The sequence below is a fragment of the Danio rerio genome, chromosome 5 (assembly GCF_049306965.1).
Source record: "Danio rerio strain Tuebingen ecotype United States chromosome 5, GRCz12tu, whole genome shotgun sequence".
Classification (NCBI taxonomy): Eukaryota; Metazoa; Chordata; class Actinopteri; order Cypriniformes; family Danionidae; genus Danio; species Danio rerio.
In genome coordinates, this window is record NC_133180.1 from 73,882,501 (window position 1) to 73,902,330 (window position 19,830).

The window sequence follows — 19,830 nt, forward strand, 5'->3', positions numbered from 1 at the left end:
TGTGTTTGTGTGTGTACACATTTACCCTGACATCATAAACACATCACCATCTTTAAAAAAGGCTAAACTTCACCAATATTGGAATAATCTGAAATGAAACTAGCCTCAAAATTAGCCCAAACAAAACAGATTAATAATAATAGGCCTGTCACTTTATCTATTTTTGTTGTAAAATATATTATGCACCAAAATATTATGCAGTAAACAATATTATTGTCATTTTAAGAGCATTAAATATTATTATATAATGGCAGAATGACAATATAATATCACAATGCAAGTACACTCCCCAATGAACACATCATATTTTATTCTTCAGAATATTTCATTTAATTATAGTCATTTTAACAGTTTTTTAATCAGGCATTGAAATCAGAATGTGAAAACGCATATCTTAAATAATAAATGTTAACCAAAAAGTGCAAGGTAAAGAGTAACAGAGGCTGCGATACCTGCTGCAGATCTATTTTCAGTCATTAGACACCCACATGAAAATATACTATAGTAATTTATAGAAAATACTACAGTGTTTTTAACCATACTGACACCTCTAATATAGCTCAATCAGCTGAAATAGTTTTTTTTTTTATGTAGGGGCGATATATTGCATCACCAAAAATGATTGAGGTCATGTCCATGTGCGAGAAGTCGATATATGGTATATCATTATTGTGACAGGCCTAATTATTAATTCAGTTTGAAAAAATAAGTGAACGTAAAACATTTTCGCACAAATACAGAGACATTTGTTCTTTTTTTTTAGGGAAATGTATCATTAGTGCCCAAATATGAAAGGAAGATCTTTAAATACTGTTTTTTTCCCTTCACACGGACAAACCGCAATTAATTATAAAACAGAAAAATTTACTAATTTCATTCCAGTTCTCCATTTTTCTGTACAATCTAACTGTTCAAAACTATAAAAAAATTAACTCCTTCATAAATTAGATATAAAAATAATGTTTAAACAAAGCGTGTTATACAACTGCATTCCTGTTTTCTAACAAACACTGTAAAGTAGATTTAAAACCAAACCACAAAAATAACAAGATACACTACAATTAGGCCCAATCCCAATTCTATTTTCTTACGCCTATCCCTTTCCCTTGGCCCTTGAAACGGTGTGTGAAGGGGAAGGGCTTTAAAATTTACTCCTAAAAATGGGACAGCACTACAACACTGGCACACGTCATCATATGTCATCACAAGCTCTTACTTCATATGACATTGACTGTGGCGACTGCTGTAGTGATTCCAGTTGCATTTTTATAGGTGTTTATCTTCAGGAAATCACTGAAGGCAACCATATCATGTTATCATAACGATATAATGTGGCAAAAAGCTCATAACTGTTCTGTGCCATTGCTCTCCGGCCATATTGATCTATGTAAACAACATTAATGTTACACCAGACACACATTTCCAGTAACTAGACTGTTCAGACAGGGGGTTCTAGTGTCATCGGTTGTAAAGAATGTTGTGTTACTGCTATACAGGAGTTATTATTATGAATCATAGATAGTGAAATTTAGCATTTTATATTGTTTTTTATAAGCATGGCGGTAAAACATAAATGCGGTTATGAATATATTAAAATATGTTCTTGTTTGTTGTGAAAATTCATAATAATGACAAAAAAATTCCCATTTGTGCATCTCCTAACTTCTGTGTGCAGCCATGCTGCCATTTATAGATGATGTATTCTGGGAAATCTTTGTACATATTGGGTTCTACACTCTCAGAAATAAAGGTACACGAGCTGTCACTGGGGTGGTACCTTTTCAAAAGGTACAAGTTTGTACCTAAAAGGTCTATATTAATACCTCAAGGTTACATATTAGGACCTTAAAAGTTCAAAAGTGTTCCTCTTAAATATTTTAGGTACTGATATATACTTTTGAGGTACCAATATGGACCCTTTAAGTACAAATGTGTACCTTTTTAAAAGGTACCACCCTTTTGACAACTTGTGTACCTTTATTTCTGAGAGTGTAGTGTGGTCCTGGAAAATCTCTGTTTCAAGGACTTTCTAGCCGTATGCCTTCAGCCTAAAGAGAATTGGGACACCCCTACCCCTTCACGTGAACGTGTAAAATGAGAGGGAAGGGCTAAGAGGGTAGAATTGGGTCTAAGACTAATTTCATTCCAGTTCTCCAACATTTTTCAGTGCAATCTCACAGTTTTTATACTTTTCATAAATTCAAAACTATAAATTATTCAATTCCTTCATAAATTAGATATAAAAATAATGTTCAAACATAAAAGCGTGTTATACAACTGCATTCCTTTTTGTCTAACAAACACTGTAAAGTAGATTTAAAGCCAAACCACAAAAATAACAAGAAACACTACATTTGAGCCCAATCCCAATTCTGTTTTTTACCCCTACCCCTTTCCCTTGGCCCTTAAAACAGAGTGTAGGGCTTCAAATTTACCTTATGAAAAGGGACAGCACTACAACACCCGCACACGTCATTATATGCCATCGCGAGGGCTTACTTCATATGAGGTTGACGATGGTAACTGCTGTAGTGATTCCAGTTGCATTATTTTTTGGTATTTATTTATAATGTGCCAATAAGATCGTAACTCTACTGTTTATTTACACCCTGGCCATGTTCATCTATGTCAGTGGTCACCAAACTTGTTCCTAGAGGGTCGGTGTCCTGCAGATTTTAGCTCCAACCCTGATCAAACACTTGAACAAGCCAATCAAGAGCTTACTTGGTATACTTGAAACATCCAGGAAGGTGTGTTGAGGCAAGTTGGAGCTAAACCCTGCAGGGACACCGGCCCTCCAGGACCAGGATTGGTGACCCCTGATCTATGTAAACACTTGAAAACAACATTAACATTATAGCAGACACAGTAAAAAGCTCATTCCCAGCCACTAGACATTTCTGACAGGGTGTTCCAGTGTCATCACATGGGAAAGTGTGTTGTGGGACTGCTATACAGGAGTTATTGATTATAGATAGCAAAATTTAGCGATTCTCTTATCCGTTTTTTTTTTTTTTTTTTAAGAGCGTCGTAATAAATTTTGTTGTACAAACTCGTGATATTGACAAACAAGACAACTTTGTGCATCTTCTGACTTTCGTGTGCAGCCATGTTGCCGTTGTACGTAGTGTATTCTGGTGCCCTTTGGTTTCTAGTGTGCTTCTGGAAAATCTAGGTCTTCCCCTTAGTCATATGCTTTATAAGATAAAGAGAATTGGGACACCCTGACCTCTTCACGTGAATGCACAAAACAAGGGGTTGGGGGAAAGGGAAGGGCTAAGGGGTAGAAATGGGATTGGGTCTAAGACTAATTTCATTCCAGTTCTCCGTCATTTTTCAGTACAATCTCACAGTTTTTATACTTTTCATAAATTCAAAACTATAAATAATTCAATTCCTACATAAATTAGATATAAAAATAATGTTTAAACATAAAGCGTGTTATACAACTGCATTCCTTTTTGTCAAACAAACACTGTAAAGTAGATTTAAAGCCAAACCACAAAAATAACAAGAAACACTACATAGCAATTAAACCATTTCCGTCTTGACAGGACTGTGTTTTGATTGTCAAAACTACTGTATATCAGTGAAAACAAACATTAAAATATTCCCAAAAAAACCATGAGAAGCACATTTACATGCATGTTAACAGATGCATGGACTCAAAACGAATACATTTTAATTAACAGTGCATAAATTCCACTTTTACACAACACACCGTCTCTTTTCTCGTATCACTGGAATGTATAGCATTAGTTTACTTTTTAAGTGACATCAGAAAAGTATACAGAACAAATGAGTGAAGACGTTATGCGGTAGAATGACCTGAGTCCATCAGTTTGGCATTCTGGTAGCAGGAACAGTGACGTTTTATAGTTAGACATCAGTAATAGTGTACATTTAGTAGCAATTCGGCACAGTTTCAACTCTACTGGATACAATTATAAGTTTGAGCGCTGCATATCTCAACACACCTGTTGGTTACGTATGGCTTTGAAAAATAGACCAGGGGTGGGCAAACTCGGTCCTAGATGGCCGGTGTCCAGTATAGTTTAGCTCCAACTCTAATCAAACACACTTGAACCTGCTAATCGGTGTCGTCAAGATCACTAAAAATCTATAAGCAGGTGTGTTTGATTAGAGTTGGAGCTAAACTCTGCAGGACACCGGCTCTCCAGGACCAAGTTTGCCCACCCCTGAAATAGATGCTTCGCTAACACTTTACTTGAAGTGCGTCGTTTATAAGACTGTCATTAGGCCTTTATGATTCATTTGTGTCACTCGCACAGTTATGTCATTTTAAATCGAGATGTCTTGAACTTGATGTATAAACAAATACAACACAACCTTTCTTGGTTGACTTGAAATTATCAAGACAAAACTTGTCATAAATCTGGCATAAACATGACTGCCATTATAACCGTGTCATGAATTTTATCTTCATTTGTTAATTTAATTTAAATAATGACTTTTTAAATTTCAATTTCAATACATATATTATTTTAACAGGGACATTAATGTTTTTCTTGACCTCAACTACAGTGGTACAACCTGAATTTGCCATGTTGAAATGTTAAATATTAATGACATCGTTGTTAAAGTCTTTGACAGAGTAATGACACTTTCACTGAGAAATTTAAATGACAAATTCAGATAGACACTCGAAAAAAAAAATATAATATTAATTTTGACCTTAAAATTGCTTTTAAAACTGCCTTTATTCTAGGCGAAATAAATCAAGACTTTCTCCAGAAGAAAAAAATATAGAAAATACTGTGAAAAATGCCTTGCTCTGTTAAACATTGTGAAATATTTAAAGAAGAAACAAAAATTCCCAGGAGGGCGAATAATTCTGACTTCTATAAAATATTCAGGATGGCTTTCATGTTTATGAAAGGTTTATGACAAGTTGAAGTGAATGACACCCACATAAAATCCTAAAATTGATGCATAAAATCTCCATATTCATGATGTGCATCATGTCGTGATTATAAAGGATTCAAGACAGTCTTATGAACACCCACTTCAAGTAAAGTGTTACTGACTTTTTTTGATCCTATTGCACAGCATGCACAGCTCATAAAGCAACCAGGGCCTCATTTATAAAGTGTATGTGTGTGTATGCCTAAATCCACAGCAATATTCATACTTATGGAAACACTTTTACATGAAAAAGTATGTACGCTAAGGTTCAACGGCAATGTTTATTTATTTTTTTTATTCACCTTATTCTCAGCTGACGAGTGGGCGCTGCCATTTGAATCTTTTTGTCTCGCGACTTCCGGTCACATTCACTTCCATTCATTTTTTGACGTTAACAACTGCTCGTTACGCTGCTTGATGTTGCAATTTAATATTTTCTTATTATATTATGCTACTTGGTCTGTGTAGTCATGCAAACATTTGTTTGTTGAGCAAGTAGTTTGGCCATTTTCTGCCGTTTATTATTCCTAGTCATTTCTCCCATAGGCGACTGAATCGGAAGTTCTAAGACAATCGCGAAAACAGGCGCACTTCCGCATTTTAGAATAAGGTCAATAAAATTGCTATTTGAACATCTAAATGAAATCGGTGTACATGCTCTGAAATTCATTATAAACAACAAAGATTCAGCGTGAGATTAAATGTGCAGTATAGTCAAATTTATTTTACTTTTTTTTGCGAGATTAAACACATTTCCTAGCCTGTTTAACTAGCATTCTGTAGGCTACACCGTTTATTCCAGGTTGTTGTTTTTTATTTTATTTGACTTCACAAGTGAATTTGAATTACTAATGCATAAAATCCACAATAAACAATCAGCATCAAATAAATCCAACATAAATAAACATCTGCTGCTACTTCGAAAAACGAATAATGACATCAGCCTTAAAGGGATAGTTCACCCAAAAATGAACATTCTGCTGTTTACATAACTTCAAGTGGTTCCTTTATGAGTTTCTTTCTTCTGTTGAACACAAAAGAAGAAATTTTGAAGAATGCTGAGAAACAGTAACCATTGACTTCCATAGTATTTGTTTTTCCTACTGCAGAAGCCAATGCTTACAGGTTTCCAGCGATCGTCAAAATATCGTCTTTTGTCTTCAACAGATTAATTGCATTCTGTAGGCTGCCCTGTTTATTTCATGTTGTTGTTATTTAATTTTATGTTTCTTTACAAGACAATTTTAGACGTCTTGATTTGGCAGTGCATAAAATCCACAATAAATAAATAATCAAAATTAATTCAAAGTAAATAAACACCTGCTGATTTTATGAACATGAATAAATATCAGCCTTAAAGGGATAGTTCACCCAAAAATGAACATTAGCTCACTGTTTACTTTGCTTCAAGTGGTTTCTTTCTTCTGTTGAAAATAAAAGAAGATATTTTGAAGAATGCTTAGAAACAGTAACCATTGACTTCCATAGTAGTATTTGTTTTTCCTGCTGTGGAAGTCAGTGGCTACAGGTTTCCTTAAAATACCGCCTTTCGTGTTTAACAAAAGAAAGAAACACAAACAGGTTTGTGACCAGTTTATGTCATTTACATTAGATATATGTTTTTAAAATATATTTTGTGTCAGTATATTAATGGCACATTTGTACAGCTTTATTAAACTGTAAATAATCAGAAATGCCAAATCACATTTTTTTAGATCAGTGACCATAATTGTGTAATATTAGTTTGTTTTATCTGATGAAACGGCCAATTTTCTTTCAATAATCATGTTTTTTTACGTTTTGTTAGCATTTTTATTAGTTGTCATAGCAAGTGATTTTAAACGTTTTTTACTTGAATTTGTAGTTTATTGTTACCTCTGTACACCTATTATACTGTTGTTTACTACTATTATTATTTTAGTTTCTGATTTATTTATGTATTATTATTTTATTAATTATTATTATTATTATTATTTCAGTTGTTTCTAATATTAGTAAATTAGATTTTTTTTCTCTTTCTGTTCGTCACTCTTAATCATAGAAATTCTGATAAAAACATGTATTTTTTATATGCCAATTCAGCCTGATCTCACGAGGAAACGTAACTTACATTTTGTTAGTTTTGTAGCTAATTTATACGAGTTCAGTCATGTAAAAATGTACAAATTTTAAAAGAAGCCATGGAACCAAACCCCACCTCTAAACACAGCAGTGATTGAGGAATAAGCAAATCGTACTAAATTGTAGAAATGAGATCATACGAATTAGCCTAAATCAAAAAAAATTACGAATTGCCATAAGATAGCGTTGGCGTAGCAAGTGGGCCTGGTCCACTCTCGTCTTCCACTGCTGTCTCTCTTCATTTTAAAATCCAGAGCTCCTCTGTGGGACTTGAGACCTCATCACATTCCCATGGCTCTCAGCCCCACCTACTCATTACACCAGCACTATCTCACGTTCGTAACTTTTTTGATTTAGTGGCTAATTCTTATGAATTCGTATGTTCTCATTTGTACAATTTAGTACGATTTGCTTATCCTCAATGACGGCTGTGTTTAGGAGCGGGGTTTGGTGCAACACCTCTTTTTAAAATTCGCAGATTTTCACTTGACTAAACTCGTACGAATTAGCCACTAAACTGACAAAACGTAAAATAGTTACGTTTCCTTTGTGAGATCAGGCTGAATTAGCATATGATTAGTACATACCGAAATCCGAATTTCTATGCTTAAGATTGACGAGCACAAAGAAGGAAACCATCTAAACTACTACTATTAAAAACAACTAAAAATAATAATAATAATAATAACAGTAGTAGGAAACAATAGTAAAATAGATGTACAAAGGTAACAATATGCGGGACACAGGTGTCTCACATTGTCACTCAAGCACCAGCCTCATTCCGTTACCATGTCTCTCTCAGCCCCGCCCACTTATTACATCAGCGCTAATTTTTGGCAATTCGTGACTTTTTTGATTTAGAGCCTAATTTGTATGAACTCGTATTAACTCATCTGTACATTTTAGTACGATTTGCTTATCCTCAATGACAGCTGTGTTTAGAGGTGGAGTTTGGTGCAACGCCTCCTTTTAAAGTTCATACATTTTCACATGACTGAACTCGTACGAGTAAGCAACTAAACTGACAAAAAGTAAAATAGTTGTTTCCTTTGTGAGATCAGGCTGATTTAGCATATAATTAGTACATGCCAATATCTAAATTTCTGTACTTGAGATTGACGAGCACAAAGAAGGAAAACACTCAAGCACCAGCCTCATCCTGTTCCCACGCCTCTCAGCCCCGCCCATTCACTACACGTGCGCTATCTCGAGGCAATTCATAACTTTGAGTTTGACTTTTTTAGTGGCTAATTCGTATGATCTCATTTGTACAATTTTGTACGATTTGCCTATCCCCAATGGCGGCTGTGCTTAGGGGCGGGGTTTGGTGCCACGCCTCCTTTTAAAATGTGTACATTTTCGCCCTACTGAACTGAACGAATTAGCCACTAAACTGACAAAATGTAAAATAGTTTTCTCTTAATCGCACTTGCACAGTTTTGCAAAATTATCTTAGAACAATTTTACAAAGGTTTCTGCGCAACATTTTATAAATGAGACCCCGTGTGTGTGTGTGTGTGTGTGTGTGTGTGTGTGTGTGCTCGCGCTTGCTTGGAGAAAATGGTTTGGGTAAAAGCATCAGCCACATGCGTAATTCAAAATGCATGTCCAAAAATTCACAGATTGTCAGCTTACAATTGTTAAAGATCTACATGTTTGCTAAAATACACAATCTTATTTTTTTTTAACGCCTGCACATTTTTAATACTGGTATTTAATTGGAAACTTTCACATTTTGGCCTTGATCTGTAACCAACAGCATTGGTGCATTATGGGTCAATACTTTAATGTGTATCATTTTAAACGGCCTTATCCACTGTTAATCTCTAAATATACACACACAAACGCACATGTACACATTCCTCCTGTAACTGGAGCACTAGATTTGGCTTTTCAGGCTCCAGTAGAGATTGAAACACCCAGCTGTGTAGTATTTAAGGATTGCTCTGGTCTCCATTGTGTCGTGGAGAGTCGTAGCGCATGATTTGCCGTGGCGTGCCGTATCCTACCATGCCAGATTGAGACGCTCCCCGGTTGCTTCCCATCTGCATCCCGATAACAACGCGACCCTGGCGCAGCTGCTCCTCTGAAAACTCACGCTTGTGGCCTTTGGTTTTCCTGAAACACAATTTAAAACATTTAAACACAGGTCTATTTGCTATGCAATCTCTAAGAGTTTTTGACTGTCAGTGTTGGGGAAAGTTACTTTTAAAAGCGATATATTACAATCTTGCTTTAGAAAGTAACTAAATATGAAAAGTAACTAAGTTACTTTTTAGGCAAAGTAATATTACATTACATTTTTCATCTGAGCTGGGTTTTTTTGTATTATAAAATAATACTAATATTATATTACTAATATTAATACAAACTAATAGTACTTTTTAATAATGTTTTTTTTAATAATATATTCTTCTTAAATTCTGTTTTTGTAAAATGTAAAGCTCTTTTACACCAAATTTTGCATTACTTCATAGAAAAGTATTTAAATATGGTACTTTTTAAGGAAAGTAATGTTACAATACCTTTGTATTTCTTTGTTAATTAGAGATGTTTTTGTAATAATTTAATGCTACACTGATATTACTTTATAATCCGTTTTCTGTAATATGTTTTATAAAAATTCAATTTTTTCAAAATGTAAAGCTCTTTTGTATTAAATCTTGAATTACTTTATAGAAAAGTAACTAAATATGGTACTAAGTTACTTTTTAAGCAAAGTAGTTTTACATTCTACTACTTCTGAGATGGTTTGTTTGTAATAATAAAATACTGCTTCAAAGTAACACTATTATTAAAATACGGATATTACGTTATAATCTGTTTTCTGTAATATGTTTTATAAAAATTCTATTTTTGCAAAATGTAAAGCCCTTTTACACCAAATCTTGTGTTACTTCTTAACTAAATATGGTACTGAGAAAGTAATGTTACATTACTTTTGTGTTACACTGTTCATCTGAGCTGGGTTTTTTGTAGTAATATAACACTATAGTAATATTATATAACTAATATTAATAACTACCAATATTACTTTATAATAATTAGTTTTTTAGAATAATATATATTTTGTAAATTCTATTTTTGCTAAATGTAAAGCTCTTTTACACGAAATCTTGCGTTACTTCATAGAGAAGTAACTAAATATAGCACTTAGCTACTTTATAAGGAAAGTAATTTTACATTTGTTCTTCTGAGATGGTTTGTTTGTAATAATATAATACTGCTTCAAAGTAACACTATTATTATAATACTGATATCACGTTATAATCTGTTTTCTGTAATATGTTTTATAAAAAAATATTTTTGCAAAATGTAAAGCCCTTTTACACCAAATCTTGTGTTGCTTCGTAGAAAAAATAACTAAACATGGTACTAAGAAAGTAATGTTACATTACTTTTGTGTTACGTTGTTTATCTGAGCTGGGTTTTTTGTAGTAATATAACACTACTTTATAGTATTATTATATTACTAATAATAATATGTACTAATTTTACTTTGTAATAATCTGTTTTTTAGAATAATATATGTTTTGTAAAATCTAGTTTTGTAAAATGCAAAGCCTTTTTACACCAAATCTTTTGTTACCTTGTAGAAAAAAACTAAATATGGTACTTAGTTACTTTCTAAGGAAAGTAATCTTACATTAGTTCTTCTAAGATGTTCTTTGTAATAATGTAATACTGCGTTATAGTAACACTAATATTATAATACTGATATTACTTTATAATGTTTTTTGCAATAATGTTTTTTTATATTTCTATTTTTGCACAATGCAAAGCCCTTTTACACCAAATCTTACATACGTAGAAAAGTAACTAAATATGAAAAGTAACTAAATATGGTACTTAGTTACTTTTTAGGGAGCGTAATTTTACATTTCATTTGTGTTACGTTGTGCATCTGAGCTGTTTTTTTTTTTTTTTTTTTGGAATATAATATAATACTTATATGTATATTATAATACTTTGTAGTAATACTAGTATTATATTACTAATATTAAAAAAGTACCAATATTGCTTTATAATAAAGTTTTTATTTAAATAATAGATATTTTTAAATTATATTTTTGCAAAATGTAAATCTCTTTTACACCAAATCTTGCGTTTCTTCATAGAAACGTAACTAAATATGGTGCTTAGTTACTTTAAGCAAAGTAATTTTACATTTGTTCTTCTGAGATGGTTTGTTTGTAATAATATAATACTGCTTCAAAGTAACACTATTATTATAATACGGATATTACGTTATAATCTGTTTTCTGTAATATGTTTTATAAAAAATTTTTTTTGCAAAATGTAAAGCCCTTTTACACCAAATCTTGTGTTGCTTCGTAGAAAAAATAACTATACATGGTACTAAGAAAGTAATGTTACATTACTTTTGTGTTACGTTGTTTATCTGAGCTGGGTTTTTTGTAGTAATATAACACTACTTTATAGTATTATTATATTACTAATAATAATATGTACTAATTTTACTTTGTAATAATCTGTTTTTTAGAATAATATATGTTTTGTAAAATCTAGTTTTGTAAAATGCAAAGCCTTTTTACACCAAATCTTTTGTTACCTTGTAGAAAAAAACTAAATATGGTACTTAGTTACTTTCTAAGGAAAGTAATCTTACATTAGTTCTTCTAAGATGTTCTTTGTAATAATGTAATACTGCGTTATAGTAACACTAATATTATAATACTGATATTACTTTATAATGTTTTTTGCAATAATGTTTTTTTATATTTCTATTTTTGCACAATGCAAAGCCCTTTAACACCAAATCTTACATACGTAGAAAAGTAACTAAATATGAAAAGTAACTAAATATGAAAAGTAACTAAATATGGTACTAAGTTACTTTTTAGGGAGCGTAATTTTACATTTCATTTGTGTTACGTTGTGCATCTGAGCTGTTTTTTTTTTTTTTTTGGAATATAATATAATACTTATATGTATATTATAATACTTTGTTGTAATACTAGTATTATATTACTAATATTAAAAAAGTACCAATATTGCTTTATAATAAAGTTTTTATTTAAATAATAGATATTTTTTAAATTATATTTTTGCAAAATGTAAAGCTCTTTTACACCAAATCTTGTGTTTCTTCATAGAAACGTAACTAAATATGGTGCTTAGTTACTTTAAGCAAAGTAATTTTACATTTGTTCTTCTGAGATGGTTTGTTTGTAATAATATAATACTGCTTCAAAGTAACACTATTATTATAATACGGATATTATGTTATAATCTGTTTTCTGTAATATGTTTTATAAAAATTCTATTTTTGCAAAATGTAAAGCCCTTTTACACCAAATCTTGTGTTACTTCTTAACTAAATATGGTACTGAGAAAGTAATGTTACATTACTTTTGTGTTACACTGTTCATCTGAGCTGTGTAATATTGTTTGTAGTAATACTAATATAATTTTATTGCTAATATGTTTATGTACTTATATTACTTTGTAATAAGCAGTTTTATAGAATAATATATATTTTGTCAATTCTAGTTTTGCAAAATGTAATGCTCTTTTACACCAAATCTTATGTTACTTTGTTTATCTTTATAGTTTTGTTGTCTTGACAAAAACAGGTTGTGATGTATTAATGTCAAGTTGTCATAAAAAATAATGTCATCTTTGCATTTAAAATGTCATGACTGAGCGAATGACAGTCATTAAGCATTCAAAAAACACAATTCACATTGTGTCATGTCACAATTATGAAGATTCAATGACAGTCTTATGAACACCCCTTAAAGTAAAATGTGACCGAGAATTTACATTTCACAGGCGGGCTAATCATTTTTCTTTCAGCTGTATTTTTAGAGCTCCCACACAGAGAAAGGCTCTGCTGACACTGAGAGTTGGTCCACTAGGGGTCTCAGATTTTCTCTGGCTAAACTCCAAACAAGAGCCACTGTTGTCCTCCAGCTCACCTGTGAAACCAGTCTGGGTCTCCACGATAATGACCGTCATCCTTCGTAAGAGCTTCACTTCCCAGAGCCATCAGTGTCCTCTGGACTGCAGCCATGTCCTTTCCTTTAAAACATCATCAACATGAGACCTGTGACTCTCTGACCACTAAAGGCATCTTGTAAATTCCCACATGGCGTTATATTAGAGTCAGTGTGAAATCAAAATGAATAGTTTATTAGGGCTGCACGATATTGGAAAAATCTAACATTGCTAAATTTAGTTTTTCTGCGATCTGAATACAATTTCACCAGATGAATCGAATAGCACTATTTAAAAAGATTCCATTCATTTAGATAGACAAATTATGCATGAAATATAATAAATTACAAGCATAAATAAATAAACAGAACAGAAAATTCAAACAGAATTTAAGCACAGAAACAATCAAATGTAAAATTGCACGGTCACCACTGTATAAAAAATTAAAAAAAACAATTACGTCTATAAGAGTCCCCACTGGGATATAGGAACAAGTCTCTGTGTGTGTATGTATGTATGTGTTTTACCTTCCCACAGATCTACAGTCTGGAATATGTCTCCTCTGTTGACTCCGTATTCTTCAGCAAACTGCAGGAACTGGGAAATCTTCTCCATTTGTTTGAAGACCATCTTGGATTCAGTAATTTTCTTAATTGGCTCCTCACCGCTGGGATACAGACTGTTGATGAGCCGGCAGAGGATCTGAGAAGAGCCAAGGGAGAGGAAAAGAAAAAAGAGGAGACTTTTGTTATTCACTTCTGCCAGGTCACTAATAATGTGATACGTCGTCGGTGCAATAGCCTAGTGCTTAGCGCGCCGACATATGGTGCAATAGCACGTCAGGGCGTCGTGAGTTCGAATCCCGGCTCGACGACATTTCCCTACCCTACCCCCTATCTCTCTCTCCCACTTCGCTTCCTGTCTCAATGCTGTCCTATCTAGTAATAAAGGCCAAAAATAAATCTTTAAAAAAAATAATAATAATGCAATACGTCATCCTGTAACAGTGCTACTCAACTAGGGGGACTCTAGATTACTAAAAAACAAACATTTAGATTGGGATTAATATTGTATTAATATTAATAATATTAATATAAGGGTGGTGTGGTGGCGCCTCAAAGCAAGAAGGTCGCTGGTTCAAGCCTCAGCTGGGCCAGTTTGCATTTCTGTGTGGAGTGTTCATGTTCTCCCCGTGTTTGTGTGGGTTTCCTTGTAAAAAGGGGCATAATAGGTCCCCTTTGAGATATTGGGAGTGGCTAACATTAAACCACGCCCCTCTGACTGTCAGTTGACACCAAACAGAAATGTTGAGGAGGAGGAGTCTATTAGGTTGTAATAACTCTCCCAAAACCCATTCCCCCATCTTTCTGTACTTAACTACACTGGAAAAAATAATTCAAAGATGATTCCTTGGATTTACTCAATTTTTTTACGTTAAGTTGTTGTAAACAATTTATTTGCGCTGAATTTAAACAAACAAATTAAGTTGAACATTACTAAACTTAATTTGTTTGTTTAAATTCAACACAAATAAATTGTTTGCGACAGTCTTGCATGCAACACTTTTTTTCAGTGTACATCCAATCAGCTTACAGTAGAAAAAACAAGCCACGCCCACTGTTTTCTCATTTACTATTCCGTTTCTCTAAGAACTGCATCACAATATGAAAAAAAAAAAAACAGTCGCAGCTTTCGGTTCATGCGGACGTAAATTTAATTATACTCTATGAGATTTGTCATTTTTATTAGTATTAGCACTTTGGCCAATGCTGCGATGTAAAAATGTGCGATATAAACAAACAACATACTGTTCCACTCATGAGCCACTTCTGGAAGTTCTGTTTGCCAGGCTCTGGACGCTGCAGGTCATCTCCACACTGGATCAGGATCCAGTCCACCAGTCGAGACTCCAGCTCCGCATCATACTTCTGATCGATCTTCTCCTGAACCTCTCGGCTGAGCCCGTAGCTTGGTCCCCGGTTTGCCATGGCAGCTCTCAGGCATTAACACTGCCGATGATCTGAAACACACATACAGGCTGGATTTTTAGCTATATATTTTAGCTATATATGAACAAGTACTGGTTTCTGCCTACTCTAACCAGTGTTTCCAAGTCAAGTTCATTCATTTTCCTTTCGGCTAAGTTCCTTATTCATCAGGGGTCGCCACAGCAGAATGAACCGCCAACTATTCCAGCATAAACTTTGCACAGCGAATGCCTTTCCAGCCGCAATACAGTACTGGGAAATACCCATACACTCTCTAGAAACTATACTCTTATTCTGGCCTACATAATTAGCTGCCATACCATGACTGCAGCAGTGTTGCCGAGCTGGGGACTATTTTCAGGTGCTGCATAATATCATTGCCATGGCAGCTCTTAGACATTAACACTGCCAATGATCTCAAACACACACAGGCTGGATTTTTAGCTATTCGTTAAAATATATAGATAGACTACGTTAAATAAAGTATTAGTTTCTGCTTAGTGTTTCCAAGTCAAGTTATTTAATCTTATTTTCAAGCACCAGATCACACCAGAAGTCTTTCAAAGGAACACCTTTTTGAAAATATGCTCATTTTTCAGCTCTCCTAGAGTTAAACAGCTGAGTTTTAACACTTTTTAATCCATTCAACCGATCTCCAGGTCTGGCGGGAGCACTTTTAGCTTAGCATAGATCATTGAATCGGATTAGACCATTAGCATCTCACTTAAAAGGATCCTAAAAGAGTTTTGATATTTGTCCTATTTAAGGCTTGACTCTCCTGCAGTTACATCGTGCAGTAAGATTGACGGAGATAACTATACTCTCATTCTGGCTAAAAGAATTAGCTGCCATACCATGGAGTAGCAGCACAATGCTACGGAGTTACCTAGATAGGGACTATTTTCAGGGGCTGCATAATATCATTGCCATGGCAGCTCTCAGACCTTAACAACACTGTTGATGATCTCAAACACACACACACACACACACACACACAGGCAGGATTTCAGCTCTTATTGTCCCCGCCCCCTTTGAAAATCAAGAAATGTAATCTTATTTTCTAACACCGGATCACAACAGAAGTCATTTAAGGATCCTTTCAGAACAGAAAGCTTCGTGCAATGTATTTATGCAGTAGGCCTACAAAGCTGATTGAATAAACAAATCCGTCATTCATTCTTTTTTCTCCGGCTTAGTTCCTAATTTATCAGGGGTTGCCACAGCGGAATGAACCGCCGACTATTCCGGCTAATGTTTTACATAAAAAATGCCCTGCCAGCTGCAACCCTATACTGGGAACACCCATACACTCTCACATTCACACACACTCATACACTACAGCCAATTCTGTTTACTCAGTTCACCTATGTCTTCAGACTGGGGGAAACCGGAGCACCCAAAAGCAACCCACGCCAACACGAACATGCAAACTCCACACAGAAATGCCAACTGACCCAGCTGGAACTCGAACCAGTGACCTTCTTGATGTGGGGTGACAGTGCTTACCACTGAGTATCACTTTAGCTTAAGTAACAATTCACACCATTAACAAGTGGCTTATTACCTGCCTTTTGTTAAAATATATTGTTAAAATATATTTGGGCCATTCTTCAACTACTGCACTTTTAGCCTTGTGAAGTTGAGTAAAAAACTAACGTTCAAAATTAACGTAGCATAGCCTCATAAGGGCAGTGGCGCATAGGTAGTGCTGTCGCCTCACAGTAAGAAGGTCACTGGGTCGCTGGTTCGAACCTCGGCTCAGTTGGCGGTTCTGTGTGGAGTTTGCATGTTCTCCCTGCCTTCGCGTGGGTTTCCCCCGGGTGCTCCGGTTTCCCCCACAGTCCAAAGACATGCGGTACAGGTGAATTGGGTAGGCTAAATTGTCCGTAGTGTGTATGTGTGAATGTGTGTGTGGATGATTCCCAGAGATGGGTTGCGGCTGGAAGGGCATCCGCTGCGTAAAAACTTGCTGGATAAGTTGGCGGTTCATTCCGCTGTGGCGACCCCGGACTAATAAAGGGACTAAGCCGACAAGAGAATGAATGAATGAGTTTAAATGAGTGTGTATGGATTTTTCCCAGAGATTGGTTGCAGCTGAAAGGACATCCACTGCATAAAAAATGTGCTGGATAAGTTGACAGTTCATTCTGCTGTGGCGACCCTGGATTAATAAAGGGACTAAGCCGAAAAGAAAATGAATGAATTATGCAGTAATTAATGCACTAATTAACAAACAATCATGAAATAAGCTGTAATCAAGCTAGCCTTTATTCACATATGAACTCATCTGACTTGTAGTTAAAGATCATAATTTATAGTTTATAATTAGCACATGCATTAACTCGTCATTAGTTAATAATAAAGTCATGTTTAGTTAACATATGAACACATCATTATTCATGTACTGTTATTGTAAAGTGTTACCAGATTTTATATGGTTCACAAAATTCCAGAATAGCTGTATCTCAGTCAAATATTTGCTTGTACAAACAATCCAGCTTACATTCAGCTTTATTTTGATCTATAAACGTCAATTTCCCACCCAAAAATGCTTTATGGTCCAGGATCACAAATTTGGTTTGGATAGCCAAACCAAAACTGCACATGTTTGTCCTTGCTATGCAACTCACGTCTATTCTCTCCGAAATAAGCCAAAGCATATGCTAAATATCATCATATTTATACTCATGTTTGAGATGATATACAGACCACAACGAGCGCGTTTGCATCATTAATAACTGCAAGAATGTCAATAAAATCACGAACGTCCCACACATTGTCGCCTAACTCATTCAATAATTAAACTGCGCATCACCAGCTTCCTCGGTTTAATATAGCGTGATTTAGCAGTCGCACATTAAGCTTCTACTCACTGGTGATGGAGGCTGTTTGTTGTTGTCCTCAGCCGTGTAATGTCCGTCTGTTGGCACCATGAGCAGCAGGGGGAGGAACGCAACTCAGCATCCGTCATTCACAGCAGCAGAGAGCATGGAGAGAGAGAGAGAGAGAGAGAGAGAGAGAGAGTGGAGGAGAGGAGAGGAGAGAAGAGGAGAGGGGGGGTGGTTGGCTATACTGTGCGTGTTGCGTAATATGGCATGTTGCAGTATGTAAAACGCATCTAACGTTATCAGAGAGCCAAAAGGCGAGCAGAAGAATCCTGTGTGCAAGCGAAAGCGTCAGTGCGCGTACGTGAAAAATAGGCCATGAGCGCGCGCGCGCCCACACACACTCACAGCTTCACGCTGGCAGTCAGTGGCGCGTGAAATGATGGCGATGATGATGCCATCTTTAGATACTGTCAGTAAGGTCTTAAGATGCAGAAATACTTTACATCTGTGCACCTTTTTGAATGGCTGTCCTCAGTAATATTTATTAAATAATTTTGAATGAATCCAGCAATGGTATAGGATATAGGCACTGAGCAGGAACATGTCATACAGCTTGAATGTCAAAATGATTAGCCCTCTTGTAAAGCTTTGATTATTTTAATGATAATTCTGTGTTCTTTTTAACAGACAGAAATGTGTTTTCAACACATTTTAAAGTTTATAATTCTTAAAGTGCAGTTAAAGGGTTGGCTAGATTAATTAGCCAATCATTGCAAAACAGTGGTTTCTTCTAGCCAGTCAAAACAAAGTATAGTTCATAAAGGGGGCTCATAATATTGACTTTCATTCATTCATTCATTTTCCTTCAGCTTAGTCCCTTTATTTTTGCCACAGCAGAATGAGCTGCCAACTATTCCAGGATATGTTTTACACAGTTGATGCCCTTACAGCTGCAACCCAGTACTGGGATACACCCATATACTCTCATTCACACTCATAAACTACGGACAATTTAATTTATTCACATCACCTGTGTTTGGACTGTGGGGGAAACCTGAGCACCCAAACTCCACACAGAAATGACAACTGAGCCAGCTAGGACTCAAACCCATGACCTTCTTGCTTTGAGTATATATATATATATATATACTCACCAGCCACTTTATTAGGTACACCTGCCCAACTACCCGTTAACACTAGTTTTTACACATCAGAATGGGGATGATTTAAGGTGATTGAACGTGGCATGGTTGTTGGTGCCGTAACAGTAACAGGCAACAGTAACTCAAATAACCATTCGTTACAACTGAGGTCTGCAGAAGAGCATCTCTGAACGCACAACACGCCCAACCTTGAGGCAGATGGGCTACAGCAGCACAAGACCACACTGGGTGCCACTCCTGTGAGCTAAGAACAGGAAACTGAGGCTACTATTCACACAGGCTCACCAAAATTGAAAAATAGAAGATTATAAAAACATTGGTCTGATGAGTCTCGATTTCTGCTGCAACATTCGGATGGTCGGGTCAGAATTTGGCATCTACAAAATGAAAGCATGGATCCATCCTGCCTTGTATTAACGATTTAGGCTGGTGGTGCTAGTGTAATGGTGTGGGGGATATTTTCTTGGCATACTTTCGGCCCATTAGTACCAATTGAGCATCATGTCAACGCCACAGCCTACCTGAGTATTGTTGCTGACCATGTTCATCCCTTTATGACCACAGTGTACTCATCTTCTGATGGCTACTTCCAGCAGGATAACGTACCATTTCATAAAGTGTTTATCATCTCAGACTGGTTTCTTGAACATGACAATGAGTTCACTGTACTCAAATGGCCTCCACAGTCACCAGATTTAAATCCAATAGAGCACCTTTGGGATGTGGTGGAACGGGAGATTCACATCATGGATGTGCAGCTGGAAAATCTGCAGCAACTGCGTGATGCTATCATGTCAATATGGAGCAAAATCTCTGGGGAATATTTCCAGTAGCTTGTTGAAT

The 19,830-nt window shown here is 35.2% G+C and overlaps 1 protein-coding gene and 1 long non-coding RNA gene across 2 annotated transcripts; one reads left to right on the top strand and one right to left on the bottom strand.

Moving 5' to 3' along the window:
• The first annotated feature begins 947 nt into the window (after positions 1 to 947).
• LOC141385677 (uncharacterized) lies at positions 948 to 5,831 on the top strand. Its single transcript, XR_012406528.1, has 2 exons — positions 948 to 4,014; positions 4,209 to 5,831. It is a non-coding gene; the product is annotated as an uncharacterized lncRNA (long non-coding RNA).
• Positions 5,832 to 8,724: 2,893 nt separating this feature from the next.
• Positions 8,725 to 17,986, bottom strand: tagln3a (transgelin 3a). Its single transcript, NM_001103114.1, is given in 5 exon segments — positions 8,725 to 9,165; positions 12,990 to 13,092; positions 13,536 to 13,710; positions 14,817 to 15,028; positions 17,870 to 17,986. Coding segments are annotated over 4 exon segments (642 nt in total). The 5' UTR covers positions 14,997 to 15,028; positions 17,870 to 17,986; the 3' UTR covers positions 8,725 to 8,981.
• Positions 17,987 to 19,830: the final 1,844 nt, after the last annotated feature.